The sequence below is a fragment of the Alosa sapidissima genome, chromosome 7, assembly GCF_018492685.1.
Source record: "Alosa sapidissima isolate fAloSap1 chromosome 7, fAloSap1.pri, whole genome shotgun sequence".
NCBI lineage: Eukaryota > Metazoa > Chordata > Actinopteri > Clupeiformes > Clupeidae > Alosa > Alosa sapidissima.
Window position 1 is genome coordinate 25,447,239 of NC_055963.1, and position 25,095 is coordinate 25,472,333.

At 40.6% G+C, this 25,095-nt stretch overlaps 1 protein-coding gene and 1 long non-coding RNA gene across 4 annotated transcripts; both read left to right on the plus strand.

The window, feature by feature from the left end:
- The first annotated feature begins 121 nt into the window (after positions 1–121).
- edem2 (ER degradation enhancer, mannosidase alpha-like 2) lies at positions 122–19,465 on the plus strand. 3 transcript variants are annotated; one of them, XM_042098451.1, is made up of 11 exons: positions 122–310; positions 755–865; positions 952–991; positions 1,088–1,193; positions 4,082–4,207; positions 6,561–6,772; positions 7,864–8,005; positions 8,175–8,299; positions 17,881–18,025; positions 18,219–18,340; positions 18,762–19,465. In XM_042098451.1, the coding sequence occupies exons 1-11, from the start codon at positions 204–206 to the stop codon at positions 19,302–19,304; spliced, it is 1,779 nt and encodes a 592-aa protein (XP_041954385.1). In that variant the 5' UTR covers positions 122–203; the 3' UTR covers positions 19,305–19,465. The 3 variants fall into 3 exon arrangements, with proteins under 3 accessions (XP_041954385.1, XP_041954387.1, XP_041954386.1); XM_042098453.1 differs by having other exon boundaries at positions 153–173; XM_042098452.1 differs by lacking the exon at positions 122–310 and adding an exon at positions 580–657.
- LOC121713658 lies at positions 13,486–15,570 on the plus strand. Its single transcript, XR_006032907.1, has 2 exons — positions 13,486–13,906; positions 14,191–15,570. It is a non-coding gene; the product is annotated as an uncharacterized LOC121713658 (long non-coding RNA).
- Positions 19,466–25,095: the final 5,630 nt, after the last annotated feature.

Genomic DNA, 25,095 nt, shown 5'->3' on the forward strand with positions numbered 1-25,095 from the left:
GTCTGATCAGAGCTCTGCTCTGTCTTTGATAGTTCTTCATCGCCACCTGTCGGCCATAGATGGTGCATTCCTTGATTCAATTGACTACGTCAGCGTTAACCAATGCGCATGCTTACTACAACGGTATACTTCCGCTTAATTGCTTCAAGCTGCACAGATGCCGTGCTAACAGAGTATATATATGTTTCTTTACTCGTTTATTCATGCTCAAGTTCCTGTACGCAACTTTCTTCTGCATTACGTATGCCTTCTCTGGCATCCAATATGCCGGTAGCAAAGAAATTACGGAGGAGGAAATGGCAAAGTATAGGTAGGCTACGTCTCCCAGCTAGCAAATGTCAGGTACCTGGCTAGCTAATTTACTGTTTGATGGGTAACTAACCACCTGGCCTACTAAACTGCCAAAGTATGCCCGAGTCCCTGAAATATACTAACGTTACTGTAAAAACATAATATTACAACTGACACCGAAAAACAGTTGCGTATATGATTTCATTTTGAGTGTTGCCCAATGTAACGTTATAGCCTACTATTCAACTTCATGGTAACATTAGCTCGTTGTTTAGATTTTAATGCACTTTGCATGTAATTTACTGTAAAAAGAAATGCTGTCAAAGTTGAAGCAACAGCTTAGTTGCTACTGCGTGAGCTTTACAGGTGAGGAACTGATCTAGTAATTGGAAACCAAGTTTATGTCACGTCTGTTAAACCTATATTGTGAGTGTGTGTAAAAGAATGTTGTTCCATTCCATAGGGAAAGAATAAAGGCCATGTTCTACCATGCCTACAACAGCTATTTGGATAATGCCTATCCCTATGACGAGCTCCGGCCACTCACCTGTGATGGCCAGGACACCTGGGGCAGGTCTGAAAACCCTCTCACTAAGCCATCACTTTACATTTCATACCTGCTGAGGAATGACTGAGATTTGTATTTCTCTGTCATTTCAGCTTTTCACTGACACTTATTGATGCTTTGGACACATTGCTGGTATGATCTCCTCAAAATACCTAATTTCCATTTTACTGGCTCTCTTTGTGCTGTGTGGATGCATTTTGTATGGAAATCGTTATTTTGTTTGCACAGATACTGGGGAATCAGACAGAGTTTCAACGTGTGACAAATCTTCTCCAAGACACTGTGGACTTTGACATTGATGTTAATGCATCTGTATTTGAAACAAACATCAGAGGTAAGGAGACATGGTTCTGTTCAAATAGAAGTGAACAGAATTAGCCACATAGGCTTCGTATAAATGTTTTTTGTTGGTACCAGAATGAAAGCAGAAATGTAATTGTGCTATACTACTGCAGTGCCCATTCAAACATGCTATTCCTGTAGCCCAATTACATGCCTGCAGGTAGGCCTGCTTTAAAAAATAGGATGATAGGGAAAAACATAATTCCAGGTAAGCATTCAATAATGAATAGGCCTACAGATAATATAATAATATAATACATGTGAAGTGAGCAGAATTTAAGCATGGCTGCATGTGACATTTTTTACAAATCAAAATAATCCTAACAGCTGTTTTGAGTCAAGGCTATATGCTTAGCCTATTGAATAACTTGAGAAAACAAACCATTTTGTGGAATGATGCATCATATGGAATTTGCAACGGTGTGACTCAAAAACAGTCTCTGGTGGCCTATAAGTGACATCACACTCTGTCTGCCACTCGTTGCTTGTCGCTGGTTATGCTTTGCATGTGTGGCATTCTGAGACGTTCTTTGATTCTGGACCATTATTTCAATTTATACAACAATTGGGTTCTATGGAACTATTTATTTGTTTCTGATTGGCCGAGAGACGTTCCATGAGTTGGAATATCCCTGGACATTTGAACTCAGACTTTGCACAGCTAATAATAAATCACTCCGCGATACATTGCGAAGATTTGACACTTCTCATCCCAGCTCTCCACTATTTTAAGCAATGGGTTACTCCTTAGCAAACCATAACGAAACAGTGCTTCACCACATCTGTGGATTAAGCCACACAGTTAACTCAATGTAAGTAAGATAAACGAGGATGCTTATTGTTTTCAGCATTGCCAGCATTGTGTAGGGCCTATAATATGATTGTCATTTGGAGGAGACTTGTAGATAACTAACGTAAGCATAGTTAGCTAACCGCTGCTAACGTGCTAGCATCGTGTCAGAAAAACATATGGGGCTGTGCACAGTAGTGTAACATTTATTCACCATAAATTAATAAAGTTGAGTGGTTCTGCAATGTAGGCTATGTTTCCGTTTTTTTGCAGTACCATGTCCCTTACATGACATGGCCCAGTGTCCTTGTAACATGCATGCAGCAAAGCTAGATATGAATGTGATTTCAGCCCGACTTTCAACATTTCTTTCAAGAAGACACGTAAACCACAAAGACCCGTAAAGAGGGATCTGGAATGTTGGTTACCTAGCAACCAAGACGCTGTCTATTGAAAAGGGTTTTCTGTTTTTTGATGCGTAAGAACGATGTCGAAATTAACATTTTTAAACAATATTGGGGTTGTTGTATAAACGATATTGTTGTATAAAAGCAATATAGCACTCGTGAACAATATTGTTGTATAAAAGCAATATAGCACTCGTGATCGTGGGATTGGTCATGGACACACACCAATATGATTGGTCATGGACACACACCAATCTGTTGTTGCCTGTTGTTGCCCGAACAACACCCGTGGGAATATCCATGACCAACCCCACTCTCACTCGTGCTATATTGCTTAATTAGGACCTTTCAGTTGGAATTGTCGTGTGCTTGTTCAAAGTCTAAAGACCATAGGTTCTCAAAGTGCGGCCCGCGATAAGTAAGGGATAATGTATAGAACGCCGGTCATTACTGGGAAAATAAGTCCCGACAGGGCGAACCGGACCCCGACGCGCAGCCGCTTATTATACGGCTACTTGCCAAAACGAAATAATAAACTCCCCACGATATGACTTTTGCCTACATAACCTAGCCTATTTGTTACCGTTCATCGTGGCATTTGCTGAGAAACGAATAGTTCGCAACAACACACGCTGCTGAACTTGAATCAAACATTCTTTAGAACACAGCTGATCAACCGTCTGCTTTCACGTTTGAATGAAGTTCCAGTCCTTGCGTAGGGATATGAAAGACGTATCAGAAGCACAAAACCCGTTGCCATTGACAGCGGTAATTATATATTTGCAGCGGTAATTACATGTATTTATTTACCGCTACAACTTTGGGAAATTCAAGTCAATGGAGCGTTCTACTAGCATTGTGAAGAGCCGTATAGTAACATCTGATAACATCTGTAAAACTGTACAACTGTACTGTGTGCTTTGAAAAGAATGAATCTCCGTTTAGTGGTGTTTCGTGGCCGTCAGGTTTTCCAGTGGTGCTTTGGTAGCTGGAATTGGCCCAGAATAAGGCCTATACTGATAAGAAGCAAGGCACACTGAGACTGTTTGTTCTAAATAAGTTTGTACTTGAAATGGACTGCAACCAGAACTGTTATATCCCAAATTTGTCTGTTGAGGGTAGAGAACCCCAGGGATTGTGTGTGCATTGTTTTGCCAGGTTTAGCCTCAGTTATGAATGAAAATGTGTTTTATGCAATAAATAGAAACTGTAGAGCTGCAACTTGGTCATTAAAATGATTACAAATGGGATTTTTTTACTTGTGTGACCTACACTGATCCAGTTCTGCCAAAGCCCTGCTTCTATCCTCTGGTAGCTTACAGTACAGTGCTGTGTGGGAGGGGGAGTGGCTAACAGCTAAAGTCAATGTGCTTTTTTTACCGATATATTTAACGATATCTTTTGCATTTGTTATTCAAACAACGTCAAATTTGGCACTGCACTTACTCATGCCCGTAGCAAGACACCTGCCAAGTTTGAAATCAGTCTGACAAATGGTCAGCGAGATATGCGTGCCACAGACACACAGACATCCGGACACAGACACACAGACGCTTCTTGCTTTATAGCTAGATAACTGACCTTTACAAGTATTAGCCTTATTTATTGGATATCTTTTAATCATTTTCTCACATAGTTTATGCTTGATGTATGTAAAGACCTTACATCAATGTTTTTTCCCAGTTGTAGGTGGTCTCCTGTCTGCCCACCTACTGTCCAAGCAGGCCGGTGTGGACGTAGAGGAAGGCTGGCCCTGCTCAGGCCCTCTCCTCCGCATGGCTGAGGACGCGGCACGCAAACTCCTCCCAGGTGAGCCCAGCGGCGTGAGTCACTGCCATGGAACATGTGGATTACAGTGTAGTTACTTTGAGTGCTTTGTTGTTTCAGAGGACAGCATGCTGTGATGTTGTAAAATACAGTATGGAGCCCAAAAGTGAATGCAGCCTAACAACAGTGCTGCAATGAAAACCACTTTATGCCGGTTATAATGTTCAGCTTAATTTTGGATACAGTTGATAGCAGGTGGTGATTCAAGTGTAGCATGTACTTTATTGGAGCATGCACTTTATAGTGCTCTACTGAATTGAACACAAAGGTGTTTCTGTTGTTTAGTCTGGTCAAAATAGTAGAAATAAGTGTCCGTACCATGTGATAGAAGTCAACTACAACAGGAGAGGTCACAGGGTTTATGGGTGGATGTTGTCATTCATATTAGTTAGAGCAATATTTTTTTGTACCGTTATAGTTATTGTTCTTGCGAATGGCCCTTAACATTGAAGTGTAGTACGTGTTATGTATATTATGTACAGCAGTGATGTCTTCTGGCTGCTCTGCCTGCGTTAAATATCAGACACTTACATGAAAAGCACGAAAGAAAGTACACTGGCTTCAATAAAACTAAAATGTGGTAAATACTGCAGAATCCTCCACACTCTCAAAGATAGGTGCTTATGAGGTTGACATTTAGTTGAGCTGACATGGTGAGCTTTGGATGACTCGTCTAACAGAAGCAGAGGCTCTGTGGCCTTTTCAGATGGAGCAGTAGATTTGTGATGCATGGCCTTGTCTGACCTTTTTTAAAAAAAACAAAAAAGCACGCACATCCCAATTCTAAAAATGGGTGCTGGACGAAAAGGGGAATACAAAGAGAGTGAAGAAAGTCCGCTACACCAATAGCTCCAAATATTTAATTTAATGTAACGTTTCGGGTGTTAACCCTTCATCAGACATGAAACCATGGTAAAACACACCCGTACAATTCAGGGGGATCACATGATCACCCTGATTGGTGGTGTTAACAAGCAATAATTACTCACAGCATATAACAAATCATCATGACACATATGATCCAGAGAATAAAGAGAATAAACATCTCTGCTCTGTAAACATCTTTTTATACATAGAGACATGTCTATTTTTATATAATTATATATTCATATATGTTTTTTTGTGCAATATGAAGATGTAGGTTTGATTTGATCTACAACTGAATTGTATGTGCAATATGCTATCTATTTTTCCATGTGTTTAAAATTCATGCATTTGATGTGCTAGTCTAGATACTTTTATAATCAGACTAGAGCAGAGATCTTTATTCTCTGGATCGTATGTGTCATGATGATTTGTTATATGCTGTGAGTAATTATTGCTTGTTAACACTTGTCTGACCTTTTCACATTGAACAGCACTCTGTCTGTGCTGTAGTCGTGCTGTGACAAGCCATATTTCTTATCTTGTGGCTGCACAACCCACCTGATGCAAAATCAATCTACCCAGAGAGGTCATGGAAAGTCACTATGTGTCCAGAGAGAGAGAGAAAGAGAGAGAGAGAATGAGAGGGAGGCCAGATGGGTTTTTTGAAAAAAAGTATCCGTTGAGTGCAATGTGCTTTTGCGTTTTTCAGTGTGTGTCATGATGCACATTTTTGACCCAACAGGATAATTGTGTCTCAAACTAGGACGTTTTGTTCCCCTGGTTGCTGCAATGTTCTGCAATATTATCAGGACTTAGATTAGTGACCTTGTACAGCATCTGTGCACAGATACGATATCCGCAGTATCCGAGTATCCGGTTCAGAAACTGATTTAATCATATTTCATATTCTTACACTATTGAATTGACATTATACACATTTGTAATGTGATGTACACAATAAGCTTGCACATTATGTTAGTAATTTGACCAAATTTCATCATTTAAAATTACCCTTAACAATGCCAAGGCTACATTTTTATAAACATTTAAACTTAAAAGACCTTCCATAATTTTGTGTTGTCAATCTGCTCTACTGTCACTCTCTGTCACCTTTGAGTGGCAATGTCTTATTAAAGAAAATATCTTTAATATCAGTCAATCAACCTATTCATCAATCTCTCAGATTGAATTGCATGTAAATGTGATGTGATACAGCTCTGGAAAAAATTAAGAGACCACTGCACATTTTTCTGATCCCATCCCATTCAAATTTGCAGTGGTCAGTCTCTTAATTTTGAATATGACTGTTAACTCATTCGAATGTCACTCAGCAACTGTAGGATGACCTCAGAAAAATGTGCAGTGGTCTCTTAATTTTTTCCAGAGCTGTACAGTAGGTTGTGCAGTGATTTTACATTATCACCACCACCTTAGTCATTGATCCCCCATATCTGCGGGTTTCCTTCAGCCTTCCAGACACCCACAGGGATGCCCTATGGCACAGTGAATCTGCTCAGGGGGGTCAACCCTACTGAGACCCCTGTCACCTGCACTGCTGGGGTGGGCACCTTCATCCTGGAGTTCGGCACCCTGAGTCGCCTGACTGGTGACCCTGTGTTTGAGGAGGTAGCATGGAAAGCCCTCCGGGCTCTCTGGAGAACACGTTCTGACATTGGACTGGTAAGATACAGCAGTGCCCTCCAGGGCTTGCAAAATTTAGAAATTCCTGGTAGCCATTCGGGCAGAAATTTCGGGCCTGAAATTAATTTCACTAGCCCGAATAAAGAAATGAGCATTTCCAACGTATGTATTTGAGAAAGCAATAAGGCCATTTTACCAAGCTTTAACAGCAATAATTGTCAAACTTTAGATCTGTCAGTGCACTGAAATTTCAGATTACAAAAGTGTTTGATAGGTCTAGTGGTGTGATATTAATCTGTCAGATTCTGACTTAAAACCCTCTATTACACTATTATAATTCAGTTGAAAATAAATGTTGTTTTGTTCACTACATTGTCATATTTTTACTTTTTACAATAAATAGATGTTAGTTGTTTTTGCTGTGTAGCCTGTGGTTGGGACTGACTTGAAGTGGGCTACTACAACAAAAACAAAATGGAGAGGAGTATTTGTTGAGTTTAGGAGTTACCGGTCAGATGATTTGCTTAAATTACATCTAAAGCAAGAGAGATAATGTGCAGGTTACTCACAGAGGATGAATATATGCTACTGAGACCTTGAATTTCCCCTTGGGGATCAATAAAGTATATATCTATCTATCTATGTTCTCAGCAGTCTTAAAAGAAACTACACTCTGACAGACTTGAATGCTGGGTAGCATTCGTTTTCTGCCCCATAAGCTATGCGCTATGCTTTCTAAGATTAGCTGAACTCAGATCAGCTGAATCTCTTGCTTTACACATGCACTACTGTAATTTAAAAATGAACACACTCTTTCTCTTTTATTCTATCACGTAACTGTAACAGTTCTGTGTTGAAAACCCAGTAATCATAGTCTCTGCATAGTTAAGTTCTAAATTCAAGTTAATCATCACCAATGAATTGAGTCATATTTCAAAAGAAGGTTAACAATCTTTCTGCCCAACTAGTCTCTAAGTTAATTATTTGACAAAATGAGTTTCCTGTTCAAAACAGAGGTGGTCCCATTGTAAATGATCCTGTTTTCTCACCCTTTGCCACTGTTACTTCTGATATAAGACATCTGTCAGCAGTAGCTTATGAAGATACCCATTTCTGACTTTCTGCCAAAGGTGGGGAACCACATCGACATCGTGACCTCCAAGTGGGTGGCCCAAGACGCAGGCATCGGAGCGGGCATTGACTCGTACTTTGAATACCTGGTGAAGGGTGCCATCATGTTGCAAGATGAGGAATTGCTGTCTATGTTTCATGGTATGTACTGAACACAGCATGACGCTGTTTCCAACTATCTTATGATACTGATAGGTATAGCAGTAATACGTTTGATGTAAAATGATGTCTGTACAGCTAACACATTTTTATTGTTACTCGATTGTTACAAGGGTGCACCTGATATTTGTTCTTCCTTGTGTCCTTGTAGACTATGATAAGGCAGTGAAGAACTACACCAAGTTTGATGACTGGTACCTGTGGGTCCAGATGCACAAAGGGACTGTCTCCATGCCAGTGTTCCAGTCACTAGAGGCCTTCTGGCCCGGCCTACAGGTACCACAGTCCTACAGGACAGTCCTGTTATGATCTCATGTCAGTGCTCTTGCCTAGGTTACCTGCTGACTTTTTATAAAGAGAATATCTACAGTAGTAGAGTTGTGTATCTACATGTGAATGTGAAGTGTAAAAGTAAAAAATCCATTTCCATTTAATCGTAAATTGCAAAAGGTTAATACTGTAGGCCTATGTCCTATAAACTCTATTGGAATTGATGGTAATTTTGATACCATAGATTTAATAGAGACCCAGTCAGACCAATAGTATGAAAAATCAGGAACAGAGTTTATTTACAATGATGCGCATCAAGGGAGAGACAGCATGACTTCACCTAAAGATCCATCAGCTGCTCTAACTAGACAAGGAAATAGTTAGCGTTTAAGTATCCTTCCAGGCTGATGGGAGATGGCGTTGGTCATCCCATCTCACGTGTACTACACTGAATCAGACTCTGATTAGTGGCAACCTGGCAATCCGGAGCAGATAGCTACTGACGCAGCCATGCAGAACAGTAAAACACTGCAAAGTCATAATGTTCCCGCTTATCTCTAAATACAGTCACACACAGATATACACAGGGACAGTACAGATATCATACAGTCATTACATAGAAGTGACCCACTAATGAGAAATGCAGAACATTAAACCACATATTGGAATATTGGGTATAATGCAGAACATTAAACCACATATTGGAATATTGGACCTAATGTTCTATTCCACTTTCTCTCAGTCCCCCTTTTTCAGCCTTTATGGCTGGAACATTTTATCAAATAGTGCCACTGGGGAAATGCACAAAATATAAATGATTATACAATTGTTTCATTAAAGTTAGTCAGATCCAAATAAGCAGGTACATGACTAGATACATGATTTCTACTAATTTCTCCATAAGTCATGAAAAATAGCTACACATGATTGGTGTACAATAATAACCACAGTAAATCAAAAAGAATATATTTGGTCCATCCCCTTAACTATCCAGAAACTTAGAGGCATCAGGACCTAAATCACATATATATAAAAATAATAAGTTCTGAATCCAATACTCTCAACTCCCCCTTTAAAAGACTTGAAGCCTTTGACACCAAACAATAGCACACATTCTGATTGAATCAGGATGAGCCTACTAATTAACTGAGAGTAATGCAGTTGTGTCTCTTTACCATGTGCATAATACTTAGGCAAAGCTGAATATAAAACCAAAACGCATAAGAAATGTCTCTCAGCAATTCTCAAATAGAACCCAATAAAGGAAATGAATCAAATGAAACAACATGGTTACATGTATAAAAGTGTCCCTGACTGTTTTGATTTCTCACAGGGTGTGAAGAAAAGTTTACAGACCACAGAGTACTAGTGATTACAACAATAACCAAACAGTTCAAGGGGAAAAAGAAACAATAGACAAAGGGGAAAAAAGTAGAGTCTGTAAGGCTCCCCCTTTTTAACCACTGATTGCACCTGAAACAAAACACAGAGATATACATATCTGGGCCCAAGGCCCCAGTAGTGCTTCCTAAGTTTCAGCTAACATTAATAAAAAGATTTCAATTGCAATACTGCTATGATCAGTCACCAAATTAGTAATTAGCAATGAAATATAAATTCACATGATCATGAATTGAATCATGAATCATGAGGGTATTAAGACAATGGCAGCAGTCAACACTGTGCCTGACTTCAGACCTGTGTGTGTGGCTGGCTGGCAACAGTGAGGAATCCCTCCCCAATGAGCTTAACTCTTTTTGCACCAGGTTTGAGAAAGATCACCTGTCTCAGTTGGCGGATATCATCAGTAGCTTGACCCAATCACCATCACTGTTGAGTCTGTGGTGGAATGTCTGAAGAGGACACAGATCAAGAAAGCTCCTGGTCCAGATCACATCTGCGGTTACACACTGAAATACTGTGCTGAGCAACTTGGAGGAGTTTTCCAGCAGATATTCCAGAGGTCTCTATCTACTGCCAATGTCCCACAGTCATGGAAACACTCCACAATCATTCCCATTCCCAAGAAGAGCAGCCTTAAGGTCCTGAATGACCTAAGACCCATAGCCCTCACCTCCCTTGTTATGAAGGCCTTTGAGAGGATTGTGAAAGCTCACATTATCAGCGCCACGGCTTCAAAGATGGATCCTCTTCAGTTTGCATATCGTGCCAAAAGAGGGGTGGATGATGCCAAAATCTACATATTGAATGCCATCCATGAACATGTAGAAAGACCAAATTATTTTGCCCGGCTCCTATTTGCAGATTTCTCATCTGCCTTTAACACCATTCAACCTCACATGCTGGCTAAAAAACTTATGGACTATTTCAACCTGGATCATCAGCTAATTCTGTGGATTACAGACTTTCTGACCCAAAGAACACAGACGGTGCTGGTCAACAAGAGGTTCTCTGACATCAGATACACGTCCACTGGCTCACCCCAAGGTTGTGTCCTCTCACCACTACTTTTCATCTTGTACACAGATGACTGTAGAAGCCGCCATGTTGATCGTCACCTAGTGAAGTTTGCTGACGATACTGTTCTCCTTTCCCTGCTACATGGTTCTGTCCAAGATCACGGGCCTGTCCTCAGTGAGTTTGTGGAATGGTGTGATGGCTCATTTTTGGAGCTAAATGTTACAAAGACCAAGGAGATGTTCATTGACTTCACTAAGCGTGGAGGAAGCAGGACTGCAACTACAATCCATGGGGAACCAGTGGAAGTTGTACATGAATATAAATACCTGGGCACTATCATTGATGACAAACTGCGTTTTAAATCTAATACAGAGGTGATTATGAAAAAATGTCAACAGAGGCAGTATTTCTTGAGGAAGCTTTACTCCTTTGGAGTGAACAGGAAGATTCTTAGCATTTTTTACCTTTTCTCCTTTATTGAAAGTATACTGACCTTTTCATCCATGTGCTGGTTTCACTCCCTCTCAGTCAAAAATAAGAAACACCTCCAGAGCATTGTGAACACATGTTCTAAAAAGGCTATTTGCCTTTTGAACTTGAATCCAAGCCCCCTCCTCCTCCATCTCCTGGGACTACCCCCCCTTACACTCCTGTCTGTCCTATTCTTTCTTTGTCTGTCCTGTGTTCTGTCTTATATGTTGTGTTATGTCATATGTCACTATGCCTGCATAGAGAAAATTGCCCCTCGGGGATAAATAAAGTTTTTTGAATTGAATTGAATTGATCTTCATGGATACTTTTTTTTGTGTGCCTCATATCAAGAATTGTTTATCATACAGCAAAGCTAAATTATCTTAACCTTTTTTCCACATTGTTTAAAGCAGGCCTAAAGGAATGTTTTATTCTGAACATATTCTTAAACAAATGAAAAGTTGTATTTTATTTATTGCATTGCTGTATCCAAAATAATTGTAAACAATATAGTCTAGTATGCATGTCATCATCCCACATTATCATCTTGACACTGGTTTGCATAGCTGTAAAAACAGTTGTAAAACCTTTTCCATGTCAATGATGAGAAACAAAATACCAATATAACAACTGCAGTGGGTGTGTTGTTAATAAACAGATGAACTTATTAGTTCAAAATGAGTTTAGTGTAGTGAAGTCAACATCAACAACCTCTCATCCTCCATGAAAGAAAAAGCTATCTTTAATCATAACTTGATACACTGCAAGAGCTAGCTGTCTATGTTATCAGACTACTCTTAATCAGACTCCCCCGTATTATCTGCAGCAAGGCTGCAAGATTATTCCCTTAGCTAAAGTGTTGTCGCGTATAACACTGTGTCCTAGAGCTAAGTGCGTCATAGCATCAACAATTTGATAAATTCACTGCTGTTGGTAAGATTACAACTTTGCTAAACTGGCCCCAAAGTATGAATTTAACTGATATGCTTCAACTCTCGTCAGTGTTGTCACTGCCAAAAGCACGAGATTTATGGAATGTTTTTTGTGACAAAATTAAATAAATAAATGAAATATGAAATCAATAAATAATTAAAAGTTAAAATAAATAATTAAAAGTTAAATAAATAAATAAAATGTGAAACAAATAAAAGATTAAATGTAAAAAACGTATATACATTGACATTTACATTTACATTCCATATGCACGGTCATGCAATGTGCCATGAAATAAATAAATACGTCAGTCACCCATCAAGGCGGGACCTAACCACTGATTGCTGCCTGAAGTGAAGTGATCCAGCTTTGAGTCAAACTGTACTTGATTGCTACCTGTGAACCACACTGGACTAAGGAGATAGCTCAGACTTGTATCATAACTCACGAAACATACAACAACAAGGATTTCATTATAAATTCATACTTTTGGGAAGATATCAGGTGTGAAAGCGTTCTGTCATTTGATGGGTCTGTTTGCTGTGTCTGAGGGTTGATAAGACATGCTATGTGCACATCTAGAGCTAGCGCTAACAGTTAGCACAAGCGTTAGCTAGTTATCGACATCTACAGAAAGCGAACTTCTATCTAAGGCAAACGACTTTGCTATTGCTTCTATTTATAGTAGGGTGCCCAGACGTCCCAGTTAACTTCACTTGAGCTGAATTTACCTCATTTGTTATATGATACATAAACAATAAAGCTTGAGATGCCCATGCCGTGAACTCTTATTATGCGAGTGTCAGTGCCAGCTTGCTACATTGCCCAAGCAGTGTCCACAACTTTCCAGAGACTTTAGTTCTCAATATGAGGGTATAACCAGAGAGGGTTAAAGCGGAGCTAGTAATCAAGGATCTTTGGTATAACTCAGCAGCCGACAAGGATTTTTGACAGCACTAGATGCTATGCTTTTAGTCCTGATAACTCACAGCCAAGAGTTAGCAACATAGAACACACAATCTTTCTGAATGAAAATGCCTAGGTTACGGCTGATAACAGTAGCACTAGCTTTTAGCTTCTATCAATGACTTTATTCTGATCAGCCAGTCATGCTCACAAAGTTTGATTTTTTTTTTTTTTTTTTTTTCAGGCAGCAACCAATCAGCGGCTAGGTCCCGCCTTGATGGGTGACTGACGTAGAACTATTTATTTATTTCATGGCACATTGCAAGACTGTGCATATGGAATGTAAATGTCAATGTCAATGTATATATGGTTTTTACATTTAATCTTGTATTTATTTAACTATTCATTTAATCTTTTATTTATTTATTTATTTCATATTTCATTTATTTATTTCAACTTTTAATTATTTATTTCATATTTCATTTATTGATTTTATATTTCATTTATTTAATTTTGGCACAAAACACATTCCATAGAGATTGTGGAGCAATGCTTAATACATATGTCCAAGCTACAAGTTCTGCCACTTGTGCTCCTCATTATCCAGAACCTTCTCTGCCCTCAGAACCTGTATGTCTTCCACTGTCGCCCATTCAGCCAGTCGCTCACCATAGTGTATGGTGGCCTCACTCAAAGCAGGACATGGCAGGGCTCAAGGCCTACACACCTAGCCAATCAACAGTCAAAACACATCTGTGTCTACCTTGAAGCAAGAACATTGCGTCCGCATGGCTTCCAGTGTTTGCGGCCTACACGTGGAACAGGATAACTTGGGTCAGGTTCTATTAGCATAGGGAGCAGGGAGCTTGGGGAAACAATTAAGTATAAGTATATATACTTTTTTGATCCGGTGAGGGAAATTTGGTCTCTGCATTTAACCCAATCGGTGAATTAGTGACACAAACAGCACACAGTGAGGTGAAGCACACACTAATCCCGGCGCAGTGAGCTGCCTGCTTCAACGGCGGCGCTCGGGGAGCAGTGAGGGGTTAGGTGCCTTGCTCAAGGGCACTTCAGCTGCGGCCCACTGGTCGGGGCTCGAACCGGCAACCTTTCGGTTACAAGTCCAGAGTGCTAACCAGTGGGCCACGACTGCCCACAATTAGTCTGCATTTGAATTCAAAAATTGCATGTTAATCAAAATGGTCATACTTTCTATGGGGACTTTATTCAATTTACAACTGGAAAATCTAAACCAAAACTGGAATATGTAATCTGATATAATTAACATACCCATCATCTTGCATTATGTGCTCCTGTGACTTGTAGTGGATTGGGGAGAACAAGGATGGCCTTGATGCTTTGGTCCAGTCATCCAACACTCTTTATAGCACAGCACACAGCATTTCATTTTCCCTGCAAAGCTTCACTAAATTTAGTTACAACAACAGATATTCCTAGGCGGAGATATCAGATATCAAAATGTATATAAAACACTGGAGGATGATGTATGAGGTTGTGACCCTATGACATTTTAGTCATTGATTAAATCAAAGTAAATATACACTTTAGATCATCACAAATAGCATGCAAAACTGTTATTTCCCTCACCAATGAGCACTACTGCTACCAAATAGCCCTCCTAGTAGTTTTTCTATTTAGGATGAATCAACCCTGAGCCTGCTCGATCTGGTTTTCTTTTCATCCAAAGACTACTACTACAAAATAGCCTTGACTCCCTACAGAGGAGAATTTAATTTGTTATTTTTATTTTATTCACGGAACGTTCGCCTTTTTGCTTGATCACTGGTTCTCAGGAGAATTCCCTTTCAGTAGGATCCCGTCACCGGGGGTCAGAAGATCAGCCCTCTCGCCTTGCTGTCTCAGACAACCAAGGGCTTTCAGGATTCCAAATCCAAGGTCCTAGACCTCACCATGTATGCTTTTTCAGAAAGCTCGTTCTGACCCCAGATGTTGGGATCCCGGGACCTCTCGCAATTCTGTTAGGTAAATCAATTCGGAATCAAGAAGATGAGACAGGAGCCAGTGATCAAAATCATCCAATTATATTGAATATTTGCAAAGAGTGAGGATAGTACAACACAGCTGGTTGAAACAAAGAGCTTTACATTCTAAGAGTGCTTATATACTTCAGTGGCTACATAAGTCAAGCGTAACTACACCCATAGTCATACAATTCAAGCGTGACTACTCCTAATGGGTAGTCACTTAATCAAATGTTGGTGGTTTGTTACCTTACTTGTTGTTGTGAGCAGATCGCTCATATATTAGAATTTCAGGCTTCTCTGAGTATATCTTATTCTAGGGCTAGGGCCTGAATCACCAGGGGAAAAAGATAAGATGGGCTGAAGCAACCTAACAGCCCTGGTCTGCTTGTAAGTCTTTGGTTTACCCGTTGCTGCGTGTTCAGCTCCCTTACGGGTGTTTCCAGAGGCCCATCCCCAGAACCAGGACTGAAAGATCACCCCCCTCCATTTTGTTCCAAAGGAAAAAACAAAACACTTAGGACTGTAGAAATTATTCAATGACAACTGTAATTCAATGGCACATAATTTTCCAAAACTGGCAAATCTAACAAGAATATCAAACAAGGGCATTACATGTCTCTTTTAGCATTGACAGGAAAACAAAAAAAATAAAATAATTAAGGCATGTTGACCAAATACAAACCAAAACAAAACATGTTGCCACTCTTAAGAGAAGTAACTCTTGACTGAATTAATTATGGTATGCAATCAACATCTAAACGTCATTTTAAAAGAGAATTAATTAAGACTCCTCTGACAAGCAACACCTTCAAATTGTTTGAACTTAGATATAAAATATTTTTAATTCAAGTGTAATAAATGTATTTTCTCTTCTCCACTTTCTCTCTCTTTACACTGGCTCCCTGACCTTCAAGTGCAGAGATAACAACCACTCATACACACACAGCTAAGGCAGAGAAGATCTGTACCTTATGGTTAAGTGTGTTAGTGTTTACCGTACCAGCAAGAGTGCCCTTAATGGTGACCACAGAATATCCTTTACCTTTGTGGAAAGGAACAACTCAACAGTAAGAAGGAATTAGACTTAACAAACACTTAACAAATTCTTGGCTTTAGTTTAGTTGAGAATAGTTCAGTAAATCAAACAAGTTCGAATCCCAAGCAAAAACCCCAAAATAATTCTCTTATTGAGAGGAAGCAAAAAAAACCCAAAACAATTCAATACAGTTAACAGTCAGATGCATCTTTCTTATGTGTATTCTCAGTTACAGTCTGTAACAGAAATGTGACCTTCATGCATATCAGCTGGCCAACACACGCACGCACTCTCACTCAGGCCTCATGTCGACTGACAGGAGAGAAGACAAAGACAAAACGGACTCAGTCTTTAGTTGCAACACATAACATGTAGCCTATAGTTTTAGACAGATTCTTTCTTCTAATTATTTTGTGGTATTTTTGATTGGCTGACACACAATGTTAGCAGCACTGGGATGTTTTGAATAGGCGTCCCCACCTTTATCTTAGTTTGGCCCAACTAATGCTGCTGTCCATGTGTGGCTGCCACAGACAGATAAAGCTGCCAAGTAAGTTAACTTTCCCTTAACAACGCAGATGAGGCGGAAGTTTTCTTAGATTCAAATAGCTTTGCAGCTCCGAACAAACTATGCCAAATAGTAGTTCAAGCAGGGACAGGTTGACACTCGACATGTTAGTATCAGAGAGTACCTTTATCAGACAATTGCAAAGCACACATACACATAACCCATAGGTCAGAAACATACATACATGTCGAGACATAAATTGACTCATGTTCCTGATTGGTTACTGTAAAGTGACTGGTCTCAAAATTTGACAGATTTTCCAATTTAGCAAACCCAGTGATTGTGATCTCTCGCCCAGACCTGGCATCAATCATCTGTAACTCTCCGGAGATTCGTTGACGTAGGCCCAACCTGTGTGCACGCAATTTGTTCCTTCTTTACGGGCCGATAGCTGCTACAACAAACTATCACCCAAACTGTCTTTTTTAAGACAGGAGCTCTACTCAACGCAATCCCCCTTTGCCCAATGACAGTCATAATAGCACTTTAAAGGAACAAAACGTACTACTCACGAGAGCGCGTCTTACCAGCGGGATCACACACAGTAAGTTTGGTAAAAAGACCAATCCTTAATTCAATAGATCAATATAATCCTTATCAATCTCAGTAGAGCCACCATAAACTGATGGTAATTTTGAAACCATAGATTAAATAGAGATCCAGTCAGACCAATAGTATGAAAAATCAGGAACAGAGTTTATTTACAATGATGCGCATCAAGGGAGAGACCGCATGACTTCACCTAAAGATCCATCAGCTGCTCTAACTAGACAAGGAAATAGTTAGGGTTTAAGTATCCTTCCAGGCTGACGGGAGATGGCGTTGGTCATCCTATCTTATGTGGACTACACTGAATCAGACTCTGATTAGTGGCAACCCGGCAATCCGGAGCAGATAGCTACTGACGCAGCCATGCAGAACAGTAAAACACTGCAAAGTCATAATGTTCCCGCTTATCTCTAAATACAGTCACACACAGATATACACAGGGACAGTACAGGTATCATACAGTCATTACATAGAATCATACTTTTAGTATCAAAGTGACCCACTAATGAGAAATGCAGAACATTAAACCACATATTGGAATATTGGGTATAATGCAGAACATTAAACCACATATTGGAATATTGGACCTAATGTTCTATTCCACTTTCTCTCAGAATTCATATACTATATCTGGTGTAAACAATATTTCAGTAACCTATCTTCTAAAACTTATTTTCGTTGTGGACTATACAAGAGCCTGGTGGGTGACCTTGACAGTGCAGTAAGGACCTTCCACAACTACTACACTGTGTGGCGTCAGTTCGGAGGTCTGCCTGAATTCTACAGCATTCCTCAAGGCTACACAGTGGACAAGAGAGAGGGTTACCCCCTAAGACCAGGTATGCCTCATACATAGCATATGGCCACACACTTAACATATATAGTTTGAACACGCAGTTTGACAGTTTGGTTCACAGTGAGTCAATTTCTTAGAAATCACAACAAACTAAAAACCTGTCACCCTAACATCTATATTGTGTGTGTGTGTGTGTGTGTGTGTGTGTGTGTGTGTGTGGTGGCGGCGGCATGTAGAGTTAATAGAGAGTGCCATGTATCTATACAAGGCCACAGGGGACCCTACCTTCTTGCACCTTGGACGGGACGCCGTGGAGTCCATTGAGAAGATCAGTCGAGTGAAGTGTGGATTTGCCAGTGTGAGTGATAAACTGCTGGACAGCAGTCCTGATGAAACCCATAGGGTCAATCTGCAGCTACTGTAGTATTCAGTAGAGCTGATAAAGCTTTTATTTTTTGAAATGCGAAAACCTTCAAAGGCTTTTGAAGGGTGTGTTATCTAACATTTTGAGGTTTCTTTGAACTTTTAGAGTTACCTTAGTGAACAGTTTTCTCTGTTCTCATGAACCGTTTCTGTCACGAATTTATAGATATGTTGATGTAACATTAGAAATTATCTGTTTAACTTGGTCTGTTAAATTCCACACTATATCAACACTGTTCTGGTGAATGCCTGCAGACATTCTGAGGAAAATCACTACGATACCTAATACAACAACTGGTTCTCTGGTTACAGCAAAATTACAAATAAGAGGGAAAATTATCTTGTGTTAAATACAGGTGAAGGATGTGAGGGACCACAAACTGGACAACCGCATGGAGTCCTTCTTCCTGGCCGAGACCATCAAATACCTCTACCTCCTGTTTGACCCGAACAACTTCCTGCACAACAACGGCTCCACGTTTGAGCTTGGTGGCCCGGACGGTGACTGCGTGCTGGGGGCCGGTGGCTACATCTTCAACACGGAGGCCCACCCTCTGGACCCCGCTGCCCTGCACTGCTGCAGCCGGGCCCAGGAGGAGCGCTACGAGCTCCAGGACATCCTGCTGAGTCTCTCTGAAGTCCCGGACGCCCCCAGCCAGCCGGTGAATGGAAAGGTGGCCGAGGAGGAGGAGGAGGAAGAACATGAATATGAACGATGGCAGACGGAAGGTGAAGGTGCTGCAACAAGGAACGAGGACTGGGACAGAGATTTGCGGGCGTCGGAGAGCATAGTGCTGAAGCCTGGGAGTCAGCGTAAGGCCCGTGTGCTCTCCTGTCCAATGCAGCCCTTCAGCTCCAGGCTAGCACTCATGGGACAGGTGTTCACAGACAGCACGTGAAGAACTATGGGAATTACAGAGGGATATGTGTCTGTCAAGAGAGTGACGTTTAAATTAAAATGAAGGAAAATCTTTTTAATAAATATTTATTTAGGGAATATTTCATTTGTCATTTTGTGGATATTAAAACATTTTTGGTTGTCATTTTAGTCCAATACTTACACGTGCAGTGTTTTAAAAACAAACCTCAAATAAGAATTCAATTAATGCTTAGGTTACCTGATTAAATTAATAATAACATAAATCTGACACCATGGAAAAAAAAAACATTAGAATACAGAACTTCATTGTGAATTCATAAGGAAACAAGACCACACAAAAATATTGTTGCAGAGAGAGAGAGACTTAAGTCTGTGATCAGCTGTTCTGCACTTCTGACAAAGAAAATTTGAGACAATAAAGGCCACAGATAAAGACCTTCAGGTCCTAACACAGGGCCATTCAGGATCCGAGTTAAGCACAGTTTGAGCTAACAAGCTTGAATAGCGCACCTACATTCCTCCCTAGACGACGGACTTACCCCCAGTACCGAAATGCACACAGTAAGCCTCAAATGAAAAAATAAAAATCTAAAGCTGCTTAACAGGCCACACAAGACCAAACGCCGCAGCTAATCAGTGGAGATTTTTTGTTTTTCGTAATACTTTAAATGCTACTGTTTCACTGTTTAATCGTCTGGATGACCATTCAATTCAACTCCGCTAAGCGGACTTCTCTTCTCACGTGAGCCGAGCAATCGTTGTGTTCTGTGAGAGAAAGGGGCTTTCGCCCTCCTTCCCCACTTAACGTTATCACTAATACCTTTAGCATGAGGTGAAAAGCAGATGGTTGACCAACAGGCAGTTTAGGCTTGAACAAGGTTCTCATTCAGGTAATTTTTCTAGAGCAGTCTTAGTTTACCCTAGGGCCCCAACGTTGTTTTAACTTCTTGGGAAGGCCTAAGTTGACTGTGATCTGATGAGTTGGTGCTAGCTAGCATATGAGTTGCGTAGCCTTGTCTAACCTCAACTGACTCCAAACATGTTGATCGTGTGCGGATAATTCAGTAGGCCTAGCCCAGACATGATTCTGTAGTTCAGTGATGATACTAATTAACAATTCTGTATTCTGTATGCTCTTTTGTGGCTAATATGTCCTTTGGTGACGGCTTCCTGTTAGCACCAAGAAAATGAAACCAGCACAGTGAGGTCAGCCAAACAGTGGGGTATGTGTTTCTGTTCCAAGAGGCTTGATAGTTAGCACCTTGCTATCCCAACTGCATTGCTGCAGCACCAGTCTGAGTTTCTGAACTCAGCTTAAAGGGTTACAAATGAGCACAGGATAACACCACTGAACAAGAATGGAGTTTCATTTTTTTGTTAGTATACCTAAAGGTATTTCCTGAGAGAATGACATGATTGCCCAGGCCTACAATGAGGTAGCTGCATCTTGACTACTTTTAACATTGGGCATCTTCAGAGACGTAGCAGGCCGTAAGAGGGCTGGACCACTGACTTCCTGTGATATGCAACTGACTAATATGTGCAGGGTTCTAAATTAACTTTTTTGATCACCAGCCAATGTGGCTGGTAACTTTCTAAAGTTACTAGCCAATCAGAATTTCTATTAGCCAATTTTTTTCCGGTGAAAATAAGATAATTATGAGATGAGTGTCACTGAATGCTTTTGGTCATTGTATTAACATTGTTGGCATGAATACATACCATAAAATATACACAGAAAGTGCACTTAACTTCATTTCATGTTTGGGATCTCTATCTATCTATTTCTCTGTCAATATCATCCCCTGCTTCGTTCCTATTCTCGCCCCCATCAGTCTGTACCAACCACTGCCACATTTAGTTTAATCTTAACTTAATAAAAAGGAGATATCAATTATCATCAACAATGACAAGCCAGCTAGAACCTGCCACTCGTTTTCTCTCCCTCTCCTGCACACTCAGACGCATTCTCAATTAAATGGAGTAGCATAGGTAGGGCCTATTTTCAAGTTGGATCTTTATAGAGAGGACCCGAAAAGTATCATCTTTATGTAACATGCTGTTGGTGCATGTTGACATTGTATACTTTCTCTAACAAGAGTGAAAACTGATCAGGTGTGCGTGATGCGTGTGGTGGTGGTGATAACTGATCAGGCTACCTTTTTAAAACTGAAAATTTTCGCCTACAAGCTCCTCACGTTCCATCTTCAGCTAACTCCATATGAAATAAACGATCTTGCTGCTTCAGGTTTTGCGGCCTTTGTTACATGACATCAGCCCCCCACAAAGGAAATAGCTAAACACAATGCGTTAATTGCGTTAATATTTCGTAATGCATTTGTGTTATGTACATGTGTTCCTTGTGTTTTCTGGTAGACGCTCGTTTCCATGGTCTCTCGCGCTGGTTTCACTGCAAACTGCGTGCAGCCAATGTAGCATTACGGCACAGTGGTCATGGGAAATGTAGGAAGTACTGCTGGGGGATATACAGTATGACCGAAAACAGCCTTATGTATCATGCATGTAATGCCTCATGCATCACCGGCCAAACTGGCTAGTAAGTTTTTATTAACACCCGCCAAAATGAATTTTAACCCGCATTTGGCGGGTTGGCAGGTGTTAATTTAACCCTGAATATGTCCCAATAGACCAGTTAGCGATGGTTCGGAGTAATTTCACCCTAGGGTCCTTTGCACCATGACCCCGAGCCAAACACCCTCCCAGAACCTGTTTTTCCTTGGTCGAATCAAAGACGGGCTCTGGTCGAACAGTGGTCGAGTAGCGCTATCAGAAACTAATGAGTTTCTGCAGGCGTAATGGAATCAACTTTTATCTTGTAAATTACCCCACTAATAATGCCCTGAATGGTACGAAACTTCTACAGTATGTTCTTTACTCATAAAACGAGGCATTGAAAAGTTTGTACACCAGGAGTTTATTTAAATAACACTTGCCTGATGGATGCTACTTTCTGCTACTATACCGCTGCGTCAACGTTACTTCCGTGATTTGGGAAAAGCCCGTAAAAGTCCTGGCAGGAAGCATGCATAAGGATGTAGATCCAGGAATTAGAGATGCACCGATATGGAATTTTAGGGCCGATAACGATAACCGATATTTATTGGTTTGTTGTAGCCGATACCGATACGATAACCGATAATATTACTCTTGAAAAAAAATTGTGAAAAGTGATTTGGGGAAAGCATTTAATAAGCATAATTTTATTGCAGTAATTTTACCTACCACCAAATGATGGACAGAACTCATAATAGTCCTCAATAGTACAGTCAACATAACAGTAGTCTAGCCCTACAGTATGTGTGGCTCCTTTAAAGGAGAATTCCGGTGTGATATTGACCTAAAGTGTGTTGAAACATGATACCGAGTGTGAACGTATGTCTCATAGCCCATCTCGGCTTGTCCCCTGCACTCCAAAATCTGGCGCTAGTTAGCCGATGCTACCAACAGCTTTTTCAATGGTGGTGCTTCGGCATCGGGCTAGTCATGCAAATAAATCACTGTTTTACACCATTTACGAGGCTCAATGTATCTCCACACTTCATTGGTAGACTTCCGAGGACCCTGACATTTAAAACGAGACATTGAGAACTTTGAAAAAGCACTGGTAGTTTACTTACAAGACGATTTATGCAGACAGTATCTTCACAAAGTTTAGCGTTTGCAGCCATCTTGAATTTAGTCACGATAAGTAGGGGTGTGACTTTCGAAACCGAAGTCTCGAATCAGTGTCGAGGCTTCGAAGCACAAGTGTTTCGAAACACTGCTTCGAAACGTGGTTCAAAACAGCCATGTCATGTGACCACTGCTTCGAAACATTGTTCAAAATCCCCATGTCATGTGAACCTTCGGTGCATTTCACCGGTGTCGGCAGGCGTGCCTGTGCATTCAATTAACAGTGTAGCTTTCTCTTAAGCAATAACCATGATGGTATAGTGGTTAGTGAGGGTGTTTTTTGCACGGTAGCCCAGGCTGCTCAAATGTGGTTCGATCCCCGTTTGATTTGTAAGGTATTGTTTCAGATCGTATCTGTTTATGTTTTCTTACTTCACCATTAACCACTCAGTTTCAACTAAACTCTCAGAATAGTCAAAAATCGAGAGTTTTTATAAGAAGAAAGTGATTTAGAGAACACATAGTGGCAGCAATAAGATTCTCTTTATTGTGACTTCATGTGGTCTCCCATCCAGTAATTGACCAAGGGCATGCTGCTTAGCTTTTGACAAAGACGGAACACAGGTAACACAGTGAGCCACGAACTTTAAAGACTACATCTCCAATACGAAGCATTTGACAGATTTGTTTCACCCTAAACAGCTCTGAGGTGTCAGAATTGTTTCAAAGATTCGGAACAATTCGGCACAATTGCTTCGAACGTTTCAGTGTTTCATAAAGCCTCGCTTTGCCCATCCCTAACGATAAGTCGAGCGACGAGTAAGAATGAACAGGTATGATAAGGGATCAGATTCCAAAAATAATTCAGTGGAAATGCTACATCTCGTTTGCCCATAGCATTGGCCCATGATTAAAAAAGTAACGACTGGCGTATGAAGTAGCAGACCACGTTAAAACACGGAAGTAAATGTTCTACAGATCTACAGCAACTTCTGGTAAGATTACAACTTACACGAGTAAACGAGACGAGAGGTATGTGGCCTCAACCAGAGCCTGGTTGACGCATTCGTTCCAATGAACAGCAGTCGTCAAGGCGACATCTAGTCAGTATATATCTATGAACTTTGTGAAGATACTGTCTGTATAAATCGTCTTGTAAGTAAACTACCAGTGCTTTTTCAAAGTTCTCAATGTCTCGTTTTAAATGTCAGGGCCCTCGGAAGTCTACCAATGAAGTGTGGAGATACATTGAGCCTCGTAAATGGTGTAAAACAGTGATTTATTTGCATGGCTAGCCCGATGCCGAAGCATCACCATTGAAAAAGCTGTTGGTAGCATCGGCTAACTAGCGCCAGATTTTGGAGTGCAGGGGACAAGCCAAGATGGGCTAGCTGCTATGAGACATACTTTCACACTCGGTATCATGTTTCAACACACTTTAGGTCAATATCACACCGGAATTCTCCTTTAAGTGAACCTGACGTCAGTGAATTGCGAGTGAGTGGCTAGAGAGTATGAATCGTTTTCATTTAGGACCAAACACTTATAAACGGCTCAGCTGGGAATAAGCTACAGTATAGCGACCAAATCAGAGTTTGTATAAGTAGTAAGTAAGTACTCTTTTGATCCCGTGAGGGAAATTTGGTCTCTGCATTTATCCCAATCCGTGAATTAGTGAAACAAACTCAGCACACAGTGAATACACAGTGAGGTGGAGCACACACTAACAACAGCGGTGCTCGGGGAGTTTGTGAGGGAAACTTAGGTTTAGTTTCAACTGCGGGTAACTGAATAAAGCTGCAACTCCTCAGACTGTATCTTATGTCCGTCTACAACCTGCTGCAGCAGAAATGAAAGGGGTTAGCCCCGAAGGTTTTAATAACTTATTATGATGACCTGTCTGGAACTGAAGCAGGAATGGTTAGCATATTTCTAGGTAATAATACAAAACCCAAGCTAAAGTAATGCAAATATAATACTAAAACACAACTTAGAACTAGGCCTACTTATGTACTCGTCCCACTAACGAGTTTGTTTATTTGTTTCCCCGACCAGCGCGGTAAAGTGCAAACACATCAGCACAAGACGACTCTGGGCTGAGCTCCGCTCTGGTAAGGTTAAATGGCGGATCATTCATGAGAGGATTTTGAGATGCACAGATTCCCAAATGAACGCAT

Coding starts and splice junctions, on each gene's coding strand:
- edem2 (XM_042098451.1), top strand. CDS start 204: ATGCTCAAGTTCCTGTACGCAACTTTCTTCTGCATTACGTATGCCTTC. Junction 866..951: donor GGCCAGGACACCTGGGGCAG/GTCTGAAAACCC, acceptor CTGTCATTTCAG/CTTTTCACTGACACTTATTG. Junction 1,194..4,081: donor ATTTGAAACAAACATCAGAG/GTAAGGAGACAT, acceptor GTTTTTTCCCAG/TTGTAGGTGGTCTCCTGTCT.